The sequence below is a fragment of the Myxozyma melibiosi genome, assembly GCF_037950935.1.
Source record: "Myxozyma melibiosi strain Phaff 52-87 chromosome Unknown BZA70scaffold_9, whole genome shotgun sequence".
In the NCBI taxonomy this organism is placed as follows: domain Eukaryota; kingdom Fungi; phylum Ascomycota; class Lipomycetes; order Lipomycetales; family Lipomycetaceae; genus Myxozyma; species Myxozyma melibiosi.
The window spans coordinates 110,386-130,075 of record NW_027042923.1 but is presented as its reverse complement, the minus strand read 5'-3'; the positions used below and the strand labels follow the sequence as shown (position 1 = coordinate 130,075).

The following is a 19,690-nucleotide window of genomic DNA, read 5'->3' as shown; positions in this document are numbered from 1 at the left end:
TGACGACGCGCATCATCAATTCCGACAAGCTCCTTTCTTTCTTTCTTGTTCTCCGTGCGAAGACGGCGTCTGTGCTTGGACGGGAAGAAACTTCAGGTAACGAATGAGTTCAGGAGGAAGCAAGTCCCGACGAGGGGGGGGGGGGGGGTGCGTATTGAACACCCAGCAGTAGCAGCAGTTGATCACCACCACCACCACCTCCTCCTCCTCCTCCATGCTCCAACACACACCTCCCCTTCTCCCCTTTTCTTCTCTCTCTCATTCACCCCGACACTCTCAAAATCACAGCTTACTCCCCTCCTCCATCTCAAAATCAACACATTTTCGATTTCTCGGCGTACCCCTTACCGTCGGGTTAGGTCTCTCTCTCAACCTTCCCATTTTCCTAAAACCGACCTCCCTCCTTTTCTACTTCCTCTCCTCCTTCTACGTCCTCCACAGCTCTTCCTCCATACCATCCCCTCAGACCTCTTCACCCTTTTCCAAGCTTATAAACCTACCATCTCCAGCACACGCCCCACCGCAGCTCCTGGACCAAAAAACCCGACGCGTCACTCACGCGTTCTTTAAAGTTGAAACCTTGGCGTAGACTTTTACATTCTCTGCGGGTTAGGTCTCGTCAACGTTGACCCGATCAAGCGTTCGTCCAGCGCATCTTTTTTCTTTCCGAGAGACAACTATAGAAATGACATTGATATATTATATACTATAAACTGTGAAAAGATATACACCTTGCTAGCCTTATTTACTTCTTACTTCTTCGCGGCCTGCTGCACGGCCGTCAACACATCCAACGCCTTCTGCGCGCTCCGCTGCAATTCCTCACCACTCCCCGCGTCCGCGAGCGACTTTGTAAACGTCCGCTGCAACTGCGGCAAAAACGGTCTCAAGAACGCCGGGATCTTACTCAACATCACCGCAAGCGTGTCCAAGATCGCGACCTTGACTTCAGACGGGAACCGCTCGCCCACAGTGCGGATCAAGGGGCCGACCATCAGCGTCACGAACGGGCGCAGGATGTCGGCTGGGGTGCGCTCGACTATGTAGCCGATTCCCCTGGCGCCGTATTCGCGCTGCTCGGTCGTGCCGTACATCAGACCTTGCGAGCAGATCGGTAGGATCGCGTTCGGACCCTTGGCGAGCGCGAACCCGGCGACCGAGGAAGGCAGCGTGCGCAGCTGCTTCGAGGTCGGGATCACGAGGTCTAGAAGCGCCTCCTTTGGCAGCTTGCTCACCACCGTCGACAGACACTTCCACGCCGCGGCAACAACCTCGCTGTCTTCGTCCGACAGCGACGAAAGACCGATCGTGATCCACGGCTGCACAAACTCAGCGTAATCCTCGCCGTCTGCGGTCTCAAAGAACGCGGCCATATGGATAAACGCGAGCGCGCGCTTGCTCGCCGCCTCGTCCTCCGCCAACTCCAAAAAGATATCCGAAACAAGCTCGATCCCGTCCTCGTCCTCGTCAACAGACTTGACAATCGTATCGATCGCGTCATTCAACGCCTGCTTCGTCTCCTCGTCTTCCTCATCCTTGTCCTCCGCCTTCTCGTCGATCGCAATGATCTCGTCAAACATCGACTCGATAATTGACTGCAGCTTGCGGTACAGCGACGATCCCGCAACCTCCGCAAGCGAGCCCATCGCGCGCGCGTTGAACGCAGTCATCGGCGACTTTAGCAGAATCGGCAGCAGCACCGGGAAAATCGTGTCCGACTTTGACGACATGATCTCCTTCAGCGCCGCAAGCGCGTACTCGGACTGGCCCGCCGTCTGCAGCAGGTTCAGCAGATGCGGCAGGATCTGATCGATTGCAGAGTTTCCAAACGTCTCCTGCAGCGTATCAAACGTCTGCGCCGCCGCCTCGCGCACGCTGGCGTCCGAATCCACCAGCGCGCCTCGGATGAACCCAATCAACGTGTTCTCGTGCACCTCCAGCACATTCATCGGCGTAGCCTCAATAAGCTCCGAAAGCGCAACACAGATTCCTTGCTTCGCGTCCGAGTCGCTCGAGAACAGACCGCTTTCGAGCGTCGGCAGAACCTGCGTGAGCAAGCTGTCGCCAAACCGACGCACCAGCTCCGACAGCGTCTGCGACGCGTTCTCGCGCTGGTCCTCGTCCGACGAGGAAAGTCGGCGAATGATGAGCTGCGAAAGAATCGGCAGGATATCTTTGACCGTCCGCGGGGTGTTGGGCACAAGCACTTTCCAAACATCCACAGCCGCGTTGCGAACAAGCGCAGTGACGTCCGACCGGCAGAGATACAGCAGTGCGAGAATGCGGTCGCGACGCTCGGCGCCAAGAAAGTCTTTGAGACTGGAGTGCACCTCGCCGCCAACCGCGCTGTCTTCGTCGACTTCCTCGTCCTCGTCGCCTGCTGCGGCATTCGTGCTGCTGACTCCGGTGATCTGGAACAGCAGGTCGCCGGTAAGTTCGATCGAACTGAGTCTGATTCGGTAGTTTTCGTCGGACAAGCCACGCTCCAATTCGGGAAGTAGCAGATCAACTGTTGTATAAGTTAGTATGCATCATCTATAAGAAATATATAAGGTCAACTCACCAGCCCGAGTAGCGTAATTCTTGACAATCAAGCGACCAGCTCTCAACGACGTATCTCTAATCACTTCACTCTCGTCCGCCAAGCCCGCCAAAATAGGAGGAATAACTCTCGCCAGATAAGGACTAAAGTTGTTTCCAAACGCAGCAGGCAAAAACACCATCAGGTTCATAAACGACTCTCGGATGTTTGGCTTTGAGCTTCCGAGGTTCTTCAAGATTACTGGCAACAGCTCCTCGAGCTTGCGCACTCCAAGTCCGGAAATGACCTCACTCAGCGCCTGCGCAGCTCCAAGTCTGTCTCCCTCGTTGTTGTCAGCGCGGAGAGTGCTCAAAAGCTTGGGAATCAGGTTAGGCATTTGCTCTTCGCCGAGCTTCTCAATCAGTGAGCCAAGCGCACGACTAGCAGTACCGCGCGTCGCGGGAACGGGGTCCACCATCGAGATCTCGAGTTCAGCCACAAGATCGTTGAGGTACGGAAGAAGGTCTTTGCTGTCGGTCAGCGAGGCCATGTTGCCGACAATCTGACAGGCCTTTCGCTTCGTCGACGCGGAGCGCTCTCGCAGTCCTCGTTTGAGGATATACACAATCTAAATAAAGAAGTCAGCCGTCATCATGTTTTAAGTCAGGATAAAGTATTACTTACCAATGCAAGCGACGGGGCATCAATATAATGCACAAAAGAGGTCTTCAGTAACGCATCCAACGCAGTCTCAACGTTCTTTGTCGGATCACTAATCGCCTTCAGCAACACAGGCACCAGAGTTTGAATCTCGGGGTTACTGATGACCTCACCGAACCGCTGCAAACTCTGACTCGCCGCTTTTCGGACCTCCTTGTGCGTGTCGTTCAGAGCGCCGACAATCTCGGGAATGATATCAGACAGACTTTCTGAAAGTTGGCGGGGGTCCAAGTAGGCCATCGTACCCAACAACTCAACGGCTCCCTTCTTTGATCTCCACTGACTCTGGTTGAAGAAGTCAAGCGTGAGAGGTACGAGCTGCTTGATGCCATAGGAAGTGGTGTGCTTCATGATTTCCTTTGCAGCATCAGAGGTTGCCTCCCGCACCTCGTTCGACGCATCACCAAGAGACGTCAACAAAAACGGCAGAATCTCAATCGCGTAGGGTTCAAAGAACTTTCCCAGGCTCATGGACAGCGTCTCAAATGCAAACTGAACTCCCTGTCTTTTCTTTGGGTCTTTCTTATCCTCCAAAGCCGTCGACAGCGATCGAATGATGTCGTAATCAGCAAGCGCAGAGATGCCAACGCCCTTGACTAAACCGGCAAGACCATAAGCGGCACCTCGTCGTTCAGAGTACTTGTTTCCTGCAAACAGCTGGTTAAGAAGCTTCTCAACGTACTTGCTGATTCGCTCGCCGTCGACACGCTTGACAAGCGGAGGCAAGCTCTCAGAAACTGCAAACTGCACATTTTCAGACGGAGCACGCAGAGTCGCGATGAGGCGCTCAATGATGGGTGGCAAGCGAGCATCGTCATCCAAATGTCGAGCAAGCGTTCCGTACAACACAATCGCGCTCTCCTTGATGCGATCTTGCACTTCCGAACCGTTATGCTTAGCAGCCAAACAGGTCTCGATAATAGGCATCAGCGTGTCAACAGAGTTCTTGGCGTGAAGGTCGAGAATATGAATTGCCGCATCCTGCATCTGCTGACGAACATCGGGCTCTTTATCACCCAACGCACCGTCCTCAATCAAGAATGCTACAAATCCCATGAGCTCAGACTCGGGGAAGATAGGCGCAATCTCTCTGAAGGTGACTGCGACTCCGCTTCTTGCCTCCCATGGATCCTTCTGATCCAAAGATGATTGTGCAACCATTCCAAACTCATCGTAGATAGTCGCCGGAGGTTTCGCACGTTCTCTATACAGATCCATGAGGGCCTGCAAAAAGTCATGGAATAGAGTGGGATGATCCCCAGACAACTCTTCAAGTGCATCCTTGATTGCGCGAGACGTCGCGTTCCGGATCGAGGCATCAGGGGTTTCCAAAAACGTGAGCATCTTCAGCGGTGTTTGCTCGTCAATCGACAAATCGCTCTCCTCCCAGATCGCGTTAGCAGTCTTTGAGTTCAATTCGTTTTCATCGTGACAGGCGATCCAGAGCTCGCTCGAATATCCGATATGCGAGATCTCAAACTCGGACTATATAGTGCATAAAGCTGGTTAGTGACGTTGCCTGTACATCAAGCCTGAGAGTAACTTACGTCAATACCCTCCAAAACCGCGGCACGGACAAAACTATCTTCTGATATACTCGCGGCAAGAAAAACGTTGAGTTCGTCGTCGTTGATATTGGCTGACATGCTTTGACACAATCCAAGCAGACACTCTTTGATACTCTTGTTCTTGGAAGGTTGCGCCTTCATCAATTTGATGAGATCAACAAGTACTTCCAATCTTGGCACCGAAGTGTTGGCGACTGCAATATACCGTTAGCTATAGTCCATTTTCTTACTTCAATTATAATCAACTCACAGATTTCAGTGTGGTAGGTCAATGTCTCGATCGCAAGCATCAACTGCTCATCCTTCTCCTCAGTGTCCCTGCATTCAATACCATTTTGCGCAAAGATAAGCATAATCAACGGCAGAATGTATATAAGCGAGATTGCATCAAGAGGAATCTGCTCAGACAAGAAGCGAAGTCTGTACATTATTCGCACGACGAGCTCACGTAGAGGCTCCTGCGAAAGGCTCTCGGGGACATCCGCGACTTGAATCGCTCGAAGCAATGCAACACCAATGAACCGACGAAGGGGTCCGACTCGCGGACTAACCTTGTCCGAAAGCTCGAGAAAGGTGTCGATACCAACCGATCCGACCAGCATCGATAGATTGCTGCGAAGAGCATAAACAAGACTCTTCGTCGCAGCCGGGAACCAGACCTCGGCGCCGTTGTCGGTGCCCGCAGCGCTAAGGAAATGAATGAGTTTCACACCACGGTTGACGTGCAAATAAGCATTCTGAACTTTCTCGCGAATCCCCTTCTCCAGCTTCAGTTGAGCATCAACCTTCGCACGCTCTTCTTTGGTCAACTTCTTCTGAGTAGGTGCCTGTTTCTTTGCGAGCTCGGCCCGTACTTCGGCTTCCCATTTCAGAGTAGCATAGTCTTTGGTGTTTTTATCAACCGCGTACTTTTCTCTTTCTTTACTGAGAACGTCGATGCACAAGACATTATCAGGAGTATGCCATATACTAACATACTCTTCAGTAATGCCTTCCAGCCTTGAAGCGTCCAAATCCTCGACGAGCATGTCTCTCAAGAACGGAGAGATGACATCAGGCCGCACGAAGGCAAGAGTTGCAGCAGCTTTCATTGTTGCGTCGATGACAGATTCGGTCTGCCCCTCTTCGGAAGCTGTCGTCGAGATCACTTTTTCAAACTCAGAGGCTTGCGATCCCACGAGCTCGCCCGGATCTATTCCGAGACGCTGACACAGAGTGATCCAGTCTTGGGCCTTATCAAGCAGCTCGTGATGCGTAATCACAACAGTTTCGATCAACAGATCAGTGCGAACATCGCTCGGGATTCTGTCGGTATCACGAGGAGTGATCGCCTGCAGCACTATACGCAGCTGCTTGAGACCGAGCGCCGAGATCGCCGGAGACTGCTCTTTCTTAGCTGGATCCTCTAGTTGCCGGATCCACTTCCACAGAGCCAGAATCACAGACTTGCCGACAGCAACTGGCGACTGGAGGAATGCGTCGCCTAGCAACACGGCAGCATCTTGACGGACTCGCGCATCGACTGCAGGGTTGGTGATAAAATATATGAATGCCAACGCCCAAGCCGCGCCATTTTCCTTGGTGGGGGAAATGCTAGATGCAGTAGCACTCAGAGCTCTGGTGCACCATGTTTGCTCCTCGCGGGTTGAGATTTTGGTATATACTCGATCTTGCAAAAAGAACGAAGCTTTCGAACCACCAGTCAGAGCCGTCTCGATTATCTTTGCCGACTTTCCAATCGCAGATTCAAACACGGGCTCTTTCAGATCAAGTAGCCGCTTGGTAAGTGCCACAACCACGTATCCAGAAACAATCAATTTGCTCTGTACCGCCGCCGAGGCATTCGCAATAATTTCCTTCCACGACTCTAGCAGCTTGGGAAGAGTGCTGGCCACAAACTCTACTGACGCCTTTGAAGACGACGGCGTGAGCTTCATTCCAAATTCACCGACAGCCATAATCCACAACCTTCGCAGGTTCGCCCGCTTATCGGTCAATCCCTTCAAAATGCTTTCAGACACGGTTTTCTCGAGAGCCTCTTCATTATCAAGCGCAAACTTGACGAAATAAAGCATACAGTTGGCGATCGCGGATACGACAGCCTCGTTTGTCTCTTTTGAAGCCAGAGTTATCAAACCCGCTGGGACCGACTTGGCCAGCGCTGACGAGGAAGGAAGCGAAGACAAAACCTCGATGTATAGAGCTCGTTGGTCGGCAGCAGTGACCTTGGAAGTCTTCAAGGGTGTAATGAGCTCATTCGCAATCTTGGGCACAAGTTCCGAATCCATGCACTTTTTGAAGAGCTCACGCAGAGTAGCGGCACTATTTTCGCGCACAACGTCCTTAGATGACTTGAGCGCAGATAGTAGTGGATTCAAAAAGTGCTTTGAAACAGCCACCGAGCAATCGATAGTGGACGGGATAGATCGGATAAGTTGAAGACTGACGGGGCCAAGAACGAATTCCGGCGCTCTGAGAATCGATCTCTCGAATGGCCCAGCAATCTCGCTCAACAGAGTCTCGGGAGTTAAAAACTCTTGGAAAAATCTGTTGAAAGCTTTCGCGTTATGGGCACCTACAAAAGCCTTTGATCCAAGAATCTCGCGACAGTATAACGCAAAGATCTCAGAACTCCGATCTTGGAGGGTCTTGAACGCCTGCTGATTCGTCTTCAAGTCCGAGGCAGTGTTGATGAGCGCGCCTAGTAAAGACGCAGATGATAGCTTTGAGGTCTTTGATGCTAAGATATCTAGGTAGATCGCACAAGCATCACCGTAACAAGTAAGTACGGAATTCAAGGCCACGCGAGTACTTTTCTCGGCGCTAGCAGCAAGTCTGGTCTTTTTGTCCGTAGCGAAACTGAGACACGCGTCAAGACACAGCGTCTGAATAGCAACGAGATCTGAATGCCATCGATCAAATAACGGTCTCTGTGAGCTTTGATCTGCGCTGTAGAGAGACAGGATTTCGTTTGCCCATTCGAGCAGGACAAAATAGTCGGCAGCTGTCATGCCCTTCTTCTCCGACTCTCGCTTCAAAGCCGGTATGAACTTGGTTGGAAGTTCTTCGATGCTGGACTCGAATAGTGCGCGAATCGCAGAGATGACTGCCATTCTAGATACGTGGTCATCGTACAACGTGTATGTTGAAAACAGCAAATGCAGGATCAATGGCAGATCTGCGGCGGCCTCTGTAATTGAGAGAAAGATCTGTCAGCAGTGTGCTCGAGTAAAGTCTCCCCAGCGTATCAAGCAATCAGCACTCACCATTAGCCTTCACCGCAGCTGCAATGGAACCAAACAACTGAACTCTTTTCTTGGTCGATGAGGTCAAAACCTCAGTCGTTGCTTCGGCTTTCAGGTCGCGCCAGGACAGAGCAGAGTCCCCGATTGCGGAGTCCATGGCCGAAGATTAGATATTGGTAGTTCGCGGTGCTAGTTGTGCTGAATCAGAATACAAGGGACGAAACAAGCAATTATCTTGATAATCCCCAAACGAGCTGACGAGTTGATCTTGTAGCAAAGTACAATGTCCCTCGAGAAGCCTTCTTGTTCTATTTTTTCGGTTCTTCCAGCGACCTCTGAGGTTCGGTTTTAGTTAACTTTCTGCAAAAATTTCTTCGAAGCGGACCATTAGAGTTTTTAGGTTTAAGTCTCGGCATAACAGCAGTTATGTTTGTGCAGTTAGGGCCTTAAACAGTAATAAAGTTTAAGCTTTTCAGGCCAGAATAAAACCACGTCGGTCTGCCTTCCAACTGCCTTTTTCCTTTTTTCTTCTTTACAACTAAACCAATCAATGATGTAAGTGTTTTTGAGTCCGTTGCAGCTCTCGGGAGGGATTATGTGGTTCATGACTCTTTGTTTCTTTCTTTTTGATTGCGACTTGGTTTCATGGCTCGTGGTCTTCTTCTGGGCGATGTGGATAGTGTCGGCACCTCACCACCCTTGCGGCACTTTTTTTACTGAGATTGTATGTTAGTTGTCTCTGAGGGGTTTTGAATTGCGGAAGCGGTTCTTAATCTCTCAGATCTGTGAGGTTTAGCCTGTTGTTCTGTGGGGGCAGGCTGGAATTGGCGCGGGGTCAATTGTATGAATTGAGGGAAAGCTGGGTTATTAATTATTGATGTAGTTATGCCAGATATCTGTTATTTACACTTTAATACACGGCTTTGCAGCGGACAAAACATACACCCAAGTCCTTCAGAGCTTTTCATGCTTAAACTCCTTCTTACCCCCTGCTCCCACATAATCTCCAGCGACCTGTCCAGATCCCCGAAGCTGGTAATGGTAGCAAGTAAGCCCCTCCAGACCGACCGGCCCGCGGGCGTGGATCTTGCTTGTGCTGATTCCGACCTCGGTGCCGAATCCATATCTGAACCCGTCGGCGAAACGCGTACTGGCGTTCCAGTACACACCCGCGCTATCGACGCTGTTCATGAACTTGTTTGCTGTCTCCTCTGACGACGTTACGATCACGTCAGTGTGCTTCGAGCTGTGCTTGTTGATATGAGCGATCGCCTCTTCCACTCCATCGACCGCACCGACAGCCAACACAAGCGACAAAAACTCAGTCTCAAAATCCTTGTCTTCAGCCGGAACAATCTTCTCAGCATCAGCAACACCAGCCTTTGCAAGCGCGTCGGCGATCTCGGGGGTGACCTTGAGCGTAACTCCAGCGGTCAATAAACCCTTTGCAATCTCCGGAAGCAATGTAGTCAAGGCCTCGCCTCGCTGGATCAAAAGACCTTCAATCGCATTGCACGCCGCAACGTAGTTTGTCTTACTATCGACAACGACGCGGACAGCCATATCGACGTCTGCATCGCCATTGATATAAGCATTGCAAAGACCATCAGCGTGACCGAGAACTGGAATCTTCGTATTATCCTTGATACTCCGCACGAGCTCGTTGCTGCCTCGAGGGATAACGAGGTCGATGTACTGATCTTGCGAAAGCAGACCCGCGACGTCTTGCCGCGACTCGATAAGCTGGACAGCACCGGATGGGATTTCGGTCCCCGCGAGAGCTTCTCGGACAAGCTTGGAAATAACTGTGAATGTACTTAACGACTCCTTTCCACCTTTCAGGATGACGGCATTGCCTGTAGAACAATGAAGAAGTTAGCCACCAAGACTCACTACAATCTCTGATTGCCAGTCAGGAAGTAGAGCGAGCATACCAGATTTAATAGCCAGCGCTGTAATATTCGCAATAACCTCCGGTCTCGACTCGAAAATTGCCAGCACGACTCCAATTGGGCAAGTAAGTCTATACAGCTCGAGCCCGTCATCCAGCTTACTCGCAAAGGTCACCTTCCCTATCGGATCAGGCAACGCAGCAACGTCCAGGACGCCCTGGCACATCGCGTCAAACTTGTCGCCTTTCGACAAATCCAGTCGCTTGACCAGCGGTCCGGCGACGCTATTCTTCTCGGCGTTTTCGAGATCGATTTTGTTGGCTTCGACGATTGATGCTTTGTTCGCCATCAGGATCTCCGCAATCTTCGTTAGCGCAGCATTTCGCGCCTCGTTCGAAACAGGGCGCAACACCGCCGATGCCGCGGCAGCAGTTTTCGCAATCTCCTCGGCCGATGACATTCTTATTGCTGGTTCTCTGTGTTGGATAATACAAAAGATCTGTCGCCGTCGCTCAGTATTCCAAAGTTTTTTGGATTTTTTTCGATGTTAGTCATATCACGTGCAGTTAGTCATCAGACAGACTTCGGGAATTGCGGTTAAGGTTTAAAGGCCCTGGTCGGTTCCTGACGGGCATAGTCATCATCAGGGCGGCCTACGGTTCAGTCTGGAGATACTGACGGAGAGACTTTGTCAAAACTACCTCGATATTTCTAGAATGCTATTCAATCTCAATGCTGGAACTACTACTTACCGGTGCATCGGGCTACATTGGAGGCGCTGTCCTCGACAGATTCGTCAAGGCGAACATCCCAAATCTCAGGATTACTGCGTTTGCAAGGAACAAGTCGTATGCTGACAAGATCGCCGCTATCTATTCAGACTACGACCTGTCTGTTGAAGTTGGCGAGGCAGGATACGATGACCCCGTATTTTCTACTCTTGTCTCGAACGCAGATATCATCGTGCATACTGGAAACTCCTCGGACGACCAACTGTCGGCGAACGTTATCGCGGCGGGAATCAAAGACGGGGCATTACTCATTCACACCTCGGGCACATACATTCTCACCGACGAGAGCGAGAACGATACGTTGGTTACTCGCAAGTTTGACGACGAGGCAGATATCGAGACAATCACGTCCTGGGGCCTCGAACATCATCACCGCGATATCGATCTCAAGATCCTCGGTATCCACGCCGTGAAACCAAAAGTCAACACGATCGTCGTCTGCCCGCCTCTAATCTACGGCAACTCATCGGGCCCGATCAACAAAGTCTCTCAGCAAATACCGATAACGATTCGCATCGCGGCGCAAGCGAAAGCAAACCGATGCTTTGGTGAAGGCAACGCGATCTGGAGTAGCGTGCATATCGACGACCTCGCTGACTTCTATCTTTTACTGCTCACCACTTACTTGCGAAACCCCTCAGAGCTAGCGATGAACGAGCTGGGCTACTACTTTGCTGAGAGCGGCGAACAGAGTTGGAAGTCACTGGTTTCCGCACTTGATGCACCGTTAGTGAAATACGGCGTGATCGACGAGAACCACACCTCCAAGACTGAGAAACCGTGGTCTGTCTCTGATCTAGCTCAAGTTCTGGGCGAGAAATCAGCGCAGGGCTTGTACAAGGCGTTCATCAGCAACTCGGGCTCGAAAGCCACGAGAGCAAGGAAGCTGGGATGGCAGCCGAAGATGGGGGATGTATACGCCTATCTTGACGAGGCCGTTAAGACATTTGTCGACGGAAGATGATCAAATACAAAATAGCGGTATATATTCATTAAGTTCTTGCAAACGCCAATCATTACTCAAAATCAAAACCATATCCAAACTTAACCCCTCCAAAAGACACGCATCACATTTTATAGAATCATAGGTTCTTGGAGAATCTATAATCTTCTTCCCGGAACCAATCCAAACAAAACACAAAGACAGATAATCAAAAGAACAGCCACACCCATCACCCAAACCGCTCTTCTCACCAGCAAGGACTTCACATAGGGTTCTCTCAGTTTGTGGTATTTGAAATACGTCAACTCGCTGTATCCCGAAAAGACAAAGATAGGGTCCAGATAATACTGGTAGCTCAAGCAGCCGTATATACCGATAGAAAACGGCAAGATAAGCCACAAGCGCACAGTCTTGTGGTAGTCCAAGAAGATCAGGATGAACGCGACCCAAAACGCAGCAAACAATGAAAACAAACCGATAAACAGTCGCGTGATGGCACCAGCGGGAGATAGATTGCCTAGTGCCTTGTATTCTAAAAAGGCAGGAAAGGCTTCTCGTTCCATAGCCTGGAAAACATATTCCTTTGCCTCCTCAAAGACCTCAGGATCATCCCGTCCGTCGACCTCGATCGATGTAGTGATACCACGTGTGATATGCAGCGGCAGGGCTAGCTCGCACTCAGCACCGGGAACAAGATACGTCGCCATAATTCCATATGCAGATTCTTTGACATGGAGACGAGTGACAGTCGATCCCGCAGAATGCGTCAGCGTGAGTCGTCTCTCCTCGCTATCCTTTAGCTCCTCGCTCTTCTCCCCTCCAAACTTCTGCTCCGCGAGCTGTTTTTGCCGATCCTGATGCTGCTTCACCGCGCTATTCCTCTTTGAAATAATATCCTGCTGAGAGTACGGCTCTGCCACGGTCAGAGACTCACTCCGCATAATCATCGACACCCGCCGACTTTCGTCTGACGAGTTCTTTTCGTCCGGTGATAGCGACTCCTTTGGCACTTTGAGCGCATCGAGAACCATCGAAGAGTGCGGCGACCCTTTCCCGTCAATGTCTGGAGTCTCTATCAAAAGCGATTCGCGAAGTTGGCGGACATAAAGACGGCAGAGAGACAGATGCTGCGCGATATCAAGCCTGGATTATATATTAGCCTCCTATTCGGGTCCTGTTGTTTACGGCACAAACATACCAGAAATCTAGATAATCGACTTGGAGCTGCTGGTCACGCATAAATACGTAAAACGAGTACAAGTCCACGGGGGGTAGCGTTCGGCGGTTCAGAACTTCAAAGAGGGTCGGCAGCCGGTCTCGTGCCGGGGATTGGGGCGAAGACTCCATTACAACGAACGAGTGATTTGGACAAGATCCGCACAGATCAGAAGAAGCGACAGAGCAGCAACAAACTACTCCAAACCGCAAAGTATACAGCAACCGGAGCCTAAAGCAAAAACCGGGCAATATACGGAAACAAAAGGCAGAGGGAAAGGTGACGGGCAGGGAGGTGGCTGGCTGGTTGTGTTTGGCCGCTTTGTTTACGGTTTTCTTTTTGTTCCTTTATTCGCGAGAACCCTAAATCACCTTCTGCTCCCTAATTAAATCATAAACCGAGGCCTCCTTCGATGCTGGCATGGCCATTGTTGTCAGGAAGGAGCACATTGTAGTGAGAACAAAAGGTATAGAAAAAATACAATTAATGTAATTTGTATATAAACACCAGAAATTGTTTCAATTGCAAGTTACCGAGCTGTGTTGACAACCAAGTCCTACATCCGGAATTTAGTGCAGTTTTAACACTCCCAAACCCTACTTCCACAATAAAACACCCACAAAATCCTCACAGCCCAGCAGCCAAACCACGTTTCTCCAAACATCGCTGAAGCGTCGCACCAAACATCGTATTTGACGCGTAATACTTCCGCATCCAGCTATTTGTTTTGAACGCGTGAGTGTCGTGCTTTTCTCAACATGAATCTGAATAACACTCAAGCTAACCACTGATCTCAGACATGTGTATGGGTGCTGTCCATATATCAAGCTCTTATCCTCGGTTATGCCCGCAAACCCGCTGAATCAAAACACCCGATGAATGCAAACGCCATGGACAAACCACACTACACCAACAAAACCGTCTGGACTCCGGAGCGCGATACTTTCCTGCTCAACACACTAGCGCAAACAGCCCGCGATGGACTGGGCTCAGATATCGGGTTCTCGAAGGAAGGGTGGCGACGTATCACACTTAAGCTCAATCAACAATTCGGCACCAATCTCGATAAAGCACATGTCAAGAACCACGTCCAGATCGTAAGGTCTTTTGTTTCCTGCACTCGATACTTCAACCACTAACAGCTGCAAACTAGCTACGACGTATGTACGAAGCATGGGTTAAACTCAAAGTAACTCCAGGCTTCGTCTGGAACCCCGAGCGCAATCTGTACGAAGCACCGGACCATGTCTGGCAGCGGTTCATCGCGGCAAACCACAACGGCAAACATTTTAGATCAAAGTCGTTTGTGTACGAGAAAGTCATGCGCGAGATATTCCCGCGGTATAGACACGAATATTCTAGTCTTACATTTTTGGTGCAGCCGCAACCGCAACAGCAACAACAAGAGCAACAAACACAATCAACACAGCAACCGTCTCAGCAGCAACAGCAGAAGGAGCAAGAAAGCAACGGAGACCAGAACCTACGACACGAAGTCCAGCAAGAATTGGACCGCCAGCAGCGACAATTACGCAGCGCAAATATTTTCGAATCAGTCTCTGCAGAGACAAACTTCATTCCCTCGCAAGCATCCGGCGAGTTTCCCAGCCAGACAACCAACGGCCGCCTTTCGTCCACGCCCGAACTTCAAATCTCTACGCCTATCCGGCCAGCACAACAGCCGCCGCCGTCGTCGCCGTCGCAGCCTTCTTCATTATCTCCGTCGTCGTCGTCTTTCCCTTCTGCGACGACATCACTCCATCGCGCCCGCCAGCCTCTCACGCCCGCCTCACTCTCCTCCACAATCCCCGCACCCGCAAGCGATACAACATCCACAACCCCTCTGATCGTCGACCCGGAGACCTTCACAGCAGCAGTCAAGCTAGTCTCTGAATCATTCAAAGACTCATTCAAGCAGATCCTCGACGTGGTCCAAGCAAGCCGCTCACCTTCCACACCCGCCCCTGCCACATCCGTAGTCGACCCAGCTACCGCGCCTACCAACTCTGCCGCGTTCGAAGCAACTCTGAGGTTCCAAGAAGCAATCAAACTTCTCTCTTCAATGCGCCAAACCTGCGGTTGGTCCCGCGAACAATACTCGCGCGCTATCCAGATCCTGCGGAGTATGGACGAGACCGGTATCATTCTCTTTCTAGAAATGGACGCCGATGCTCGGGAAGATTACCTATTCGCTACGACATAAACAGTACAAACGTCGGAATAAGATTGACAGCAATTATATATTGTGTATGTATTTGTATACTAAAAAGATATCAAGATAATTAAACGCAGATATAATGGGAAAATAAAAGCAAGCAAAAAAAAGACAAAAATGTATAGCTATACCCTTGCACACAAAAAAAGAAACTCCCACCCTTATTTTTTTACATATCGTTATGGAATATATACTTAAACTGATAAAGAAAAGGAAATGAAAAATCACCTTATTACTAAACCCGGATAACTCAGCACACTCGAAAGCGTATACTCGGAAACTGAAATAAACGAACCACCCCAAACAGCAGCAGTGCGTTATTAAGTTGCGGCAATAGCGACCGGAGCAGCAGCTACCATCTCCGCCACTGGCGCAGCAGATGCCGCCGCTGACGACACCGATGGCGCCGACAATGAGGTTGCGCGGGAGGCAAAGAACTCGACAAGTTTATCCGGGATCGGAATCAACTCTGAGATCTGGATGCCAAACATGCTCATAGCACCATAACACAACACAACGAGAAGAACCGGCAACTATACAAAATACTTAAGTTAGTATGTGGTGATCAGCGACAAAAGCGCACAAATTTTACTTACCCAGAATGCAAACAGCATCAAATCGTTTCTCATCTGCTTCTTCTTCTTGTTTTGCCAGAACTTCAGCAGCATCTCCTGCTCGCTCAACTTTGGCTCCGGCTCTTCTTCCACATTCACAGAGGAAGCCTCAGCCGTCTTGACATCCACAGTGTTGCCCACGCTCGGATGCACATACGACGACTCCGGATAAATCTCCTCATAGCTAGGTGGTGCACCAGCGGCGCCCATCGACCGCTTTCTCTCGGCCCCGGTACCCATCGCACTAGCAATGTAGTCGCCAAACCATGAGTTCTCCAACGCACGTCGACTGTGAGCAGGGATATTTGTAGCAATATTCGCCAGCGTAGGACGCACCGACGCAAACGAAGTAAAAGCGTCGTGCATGAAATGGTTGGCAGAATCCCAGTTAGGCCGGAATGCCTGGCCCTGGATTTGCGACAGATACTCCGCAAGCCGGAGCTGAAGCTGCTTGGCTTTGTCGGTCGGCGACGAATCTCCCTGGCGTCCTGCACGCAAAAAGAATCTTCGGCGCGACCACCCTCTGCTCTCATCGTCCTCCTTGTTCTCCGGCGTAGCATCCGAGGCTTCGTCATCCAATGAGTCAGGGTAGCTATCGCTCATCGACTCTGCCGGCGATGAAGGACCAGATGAAGAAGGCCAGTCAGGGAAATCTTCAGCATTGTCGTTCGACAGCAGTCTTCTTCTGAACTGGCGCGAGCTTCGCGACGGGTAGATAGAGGCTTCCGAGATATGATTCGCGACGTGATTCTTTAAAAGCTTGAGGATCGCAGAGTCGGTAGCCAAATCAATCGAGGTATATCCCAACGAAGAACGCGACAACGGGTCGGCGCCACAGTTCAGGAACCTCTGCACGATTTCACGATGTCCTCTCAATGTTGCACAATGAAGGGGTGTGAAACCTGCGTGATCCTTCAGCTTGTAAGACGCGCCTCTGGCCAGAAGAGCTGCCACCAATCTCTGAAATCCGAGGAACGCAGAAAGATGGAGCATGCTCTGTCCCGAGCTATTCTGCAGCTGCCATTGTACCTTATGGGGTGACTCATTGTAGTCGACAAGATCGAGGCACTTGAGCAAAGTCAGCTCGAGAGTGGAGGAGGCAGTAGTAGCAGCCATGATATTAGCTTCGCTGTTACCCGCATCACCGCCCGAGCCGGTCTGCTGAACGATACGCATCGCAATCTGCCGAGCGTCCTCAAGACGACCCGTCATTTTCAGGCCGATGACTTGCAGAGCAAGCTCCATCAACTGGCGGTCGGTGTCGTCGATGTACGTGAACAACTTCAGGCTCTCGTTCAGGGGGTTGTTGACCTCGGTCAAGCTCTTTAGTCGGACGACCACAGGCCCTGACGTAGCAGCGGGAGGCAGAATTGCAACAATAGTGCTCTCGTTCCAGATGTGGGTCTTGACTGCCGGCTGCTCGCCAAACATGACAGTAAGTCCCTGTCTGAAACCACTGCCAAGCATGGTCACTTCGATACCACCGCGAATGGGTCCCTCGGTAGGAATCAGTCTCTGCAGAGATGGCACGTCTGCCGGAGGGGCGGAAGCAGTCATGGAAGATGGTGGCACTAAGTTAGCAGAAGCGCCAGTGCTGCTCTTGCCCGCTCTCCTCGCCGAAGCAGTCGCCGGAGTGACCGAATGGCTTGATTCAGGTGTGCTGATGTTGGAGAGAGGACTGGGGTTTGACATTGGCGAAGACGCATGCGACGACATAGCAGGTTCACGAGGCTGCTGTAACGAAAGCGGTGTGTTGCTGCTATAAGCCGGGAAACCGAAACTTTCAACGCTATGGGAATGCGCTGTGAAGTTTGCGTCTTCAAAAGCACGGAAGAAAGGCACCTCCTGCTTAGGCTGTGTGCTAGCACTTGAGGCAGCAGCAGCAGGCACCGAGCCCGAAGGTGCCCCAGGCACAGACAGCCTCTGACTATCAGCAGTAGGACGACTTGACTCTGCGTTGAGAGCCATCGGATTGGGTGCTCGCCGGCTGTACCGCGGAGACATCTTGCGTTTGCGTGGATTTGCAGACTCACTAAAGCCGTATTCGTTCGTCGGTGATCCAGAAAGAGAATCATCAGAGACGTTTGTCGAAGATGCCGGCTGGGTAGCCGCTGTGTTGGCGGCCTTCCGTCGAGCGTTCGCATTTGATGTTTTGTGATCGTCCGTAATCATGATGGGTTCAGTGAATGTCCGGGCGACCACTTGGCCTGTGTGGTCTTTGATAACGAAGTATACCCTAAAAGTCGGAGAGTTAGATCTAGATTAACTGATAAATGGGTGAATGCAAGATTTAAGAATACCTGAAACCAGTCTTCTCTGCGTGGTGTCGGCAGTAGCAGGGAATGCGGATGGGAATCTCAAGCTGTCTCATGTTGTCGTCCATTTGACTCTCGTTCAAACTGTTTTCCTGAGCGGCAAAGGTTGTGTTCTTAGGGTCTGGGATCTCCAAGAGTTCAGCACAGTTGAACATGATGCCTCTGTTGTCCTGCGACTCTAACCAGTGCGTGTCATCGGCAGACGGCAGCTTCTTCCGAGAAGCACGTTTGTGCTCTCTCTTCATACACCCCAGGCAGACATTGATGTATTTGTATCTGTTGTGATCACAGACAACGATGGCGTCTAGCTCGAGTGTCTTGGGATCGGACGAGAAGGGCTTCTTCAGCTGTTGTCTGGCCTTGGCGATCGTAGAGGTCGGCAGATGCATGTTCTGTTCAGTAGGGGATGGTCTGAAGGTAAGCACGGCCTTTATCTGAGTCTCAACACGGGACTTGAGAGTATCAGTCGCAACTGAGAGCTGGTACTTTGTGTTTTGAGACAGCCAATCGAGCGGATCAAAGTCCGGCATGACCTCAGGCGGGCTCCAGTCGAGGGGCTTCGCGTAAACGGACTCGTCTTCTAGCGGCGGCGGGGTCGAAAGCGGCGAGTGCTGTGGAGGCGAGATGGCGCGGACAGAGGAATTCTTTGTCGAGGAATCTGCCGCGGGCGCTGACTTTTGCGACGAGAAAGACTTTGGGGAAGGGGGGTAGGAGAAGCCGTTGCGCTTGACAGAGAAGATGGACGAGTCAGAGTCACTGTTGCGGATGGTGATGTTGTTCGTACTCTGAGCGGTCGCTATTGTTGATGCATCAGCGAGGACGGTCGTGGCCGACTCGAAATCAAAGTGCTCTGCCATATATCGCTCAACATCGTCGTCGTCGTCAGCGTCATCTTCGTCGTGCGTGAGTATTGGCGTCGTGTTTATTGACTCGGGCGAGCGGTTGACAGGGCGGCCGGTCCGTTTCTCGAGTTCGTTTGCTTCTCTCAAGAGTTGTTCAAAAGAAACCTGATTCTGCTGATTCGAAGTGCCGGCTTGAGCGGAAGGGGCGGGCTGGTCGATGTTGAGGTCGTGGAATGCGTAGTACTCGGGTTCGTCGCCATCGAGAAAGAACGCGGGCGAAAGAGCCGAGCGAGACTCCGGGGCCTCGGTGAGCGGGTCCATCAGACAACCAGAAGCACAAGAAGCCGAGATTGATTTAAAGGGACTGGAACTGATGGGCGGATGGGCGGAGAAGGGGTGTAGTGGAGATGAGCAGTGCGGAGGTGGTGTTTTTTCAAGCCGCTGAGCAGGCGAGGAGAGGTGGACGGGTGACACCTTTGGAGCATACTGAGGAGAGGTTAGAGTTCTGTACGTGGGCGGACAGCTGAGGGCGCCATACACTATAGAAACTCTAATGTCTCTGCGATCGGGTGCGCCCAACAATTCTGAGACATAAAATGAGGGCGAGGTAGCGGTAAAGAAGTGCGCAAACTTTTGAGGTTTGTGCAGAGCAGAGGCCGTGACGTAAGCAGTTAGTGAGCAGAGCTCAGCTACTGATCAGCAGCAGCGCACGCGGGCAGCAAATACATTTTGGGGAGGATCTGGTTATAAGCAAACGGGTTTGACTCGAGACGATGATGCATCTCGCAGGACTTGGAACGCCGGCAGC

The 19,690-nt window shown here is 51.2% G+C and overlaps 6 protein-coding genes across 6 annotated transcripts; 2 read left to right on the top strand and 4 right to left on the bottom strand.

Annotated features, from left to right (window-relative positions):
- Positions 1-670: 670 nt before the first annotated feature.
- Positions 671-8,207, bottom strand: BZA70DRAFT_198003 (armadillo-type protein). The gene is made up of 5 exons (XM_064910095.1): positions 5,060-8,207; positions 4,789-5,003; positions 3,206-4,726; positions 2,564-3,149; positions 671-2,509 (listed from the first exon to the last, which is right to left on the bottom strand). Exons 1-5 carry the CDS (start codon positions 7,920-7,922, stop codon positions 753-755), a joined length of 6,942 nt encoding a protein of 2,313 aa, XP_064767038.1. The 5' UTR covers positions 7,923-8,207; the 3' UTR covers positions 671-752.
- Positions 8,208-8,998: 791 nt separating this feature from the next.
- BZA70DRAFT_281266 (Aldehyde/histidinol dehydrogenase) lies at positions 8,999-10,547 on the bottom strand. Its single transcript, XM_064913092.1, has 2 exons — positions 9,989-10,547; positions 8,999-9,910 (listed from the first exon to the last, which is right to left on the bottom strand). Exons 1-2 carry the CDS (start codon positions 10,404-10,406, stop codon positions 9,009-9,011), a joined length of 1,320 nt encoding a protein of 439 aa, XP_064767037.1. The 5' UTR covers positions 10,407-10,547; the 3' UTR covers positions 8,999-9,008.
- BZA70DRAFT_281264 (uncharacterized protein) lies at positions 10,548-11,722 on the top strand. The gene has a single exon (XM_064913091.1). It carries the CDS (start codon positions 10,679-10,681, stop codon positions 11,699-11,701), a length of 1,023 nt encoding a protein of 340 aa, XP_064767036.1. The 5' UTR covers positions 10,548-10,678; the 3' UTR covers positions 11,702-11,722.
- Positions 11,723-13,196, bottom strand: BZA70DRAFT_281263 (putative RGS domain protein). The gene is made up of 2 exons (XM_064913090.1): positions 12,879-13,196; positions 11,723-12,823 (listed from the first exon to the last, which is right to left on the bottom strand). Exons 1-2 carry the CDS (start codon positions 13,025-13,027, stop codon positions 11,839-11,841), a joined length of 1,134 nt encoding a protein of 377 aa, XP_064767035.1. The 5' UTR covers positions 13,028-13,196; the 3' UTR covers positions 11,723-11,838.
- A 286-nt stretch (positions 13,197-13,482) lies between these two features.
- BZA70DRAFT_281261 (Myb/SANT-like DNA-binding domain-containing protein) lies at positions 13,483-15,131 on the top strand. Its single transcript, XM_064913089.1, has 3 exons — positions 13,483-13,631; positions 13,694-13,993; positions 14,050-15,131. Exons 2-3 carry the CDS (start codon positions 13,772-13,774, stop codon positions 15,097-15,099), a joined length of 1,272 nt encoding a protein of 423 aa, XP_064767034.1. The 5' UTR covers positions 13,483-13,631; positions 13,694-13,771; the 3' UTR covers positions 15,100-15,131.
- BZA70DRAFT_258964 (uncharacterized protein) lies at positions 15,132-19,300 on the bottom strand. The gene is made up of 3 exons (XM_064910848.1): positions 18,026-19,300; positions 15,708-17,961; positions 15,132-15,644 (listed from the first exon to the last, which is right to left on the bottom strand). Exons 1-3 carry the CDS (start codon positions 19,201-19,203, stop codon positions 15,432-15,434), a joined length of 3,645 nt encoding a protein of 1,214 aa, XP_064767033.1. The 5' UTR covers positions 19,204-19,300; the 3' UTR covers positions 15,132-15,431.
- Positions 19,301-19,690: the final 390 nt, after the last annotated feature.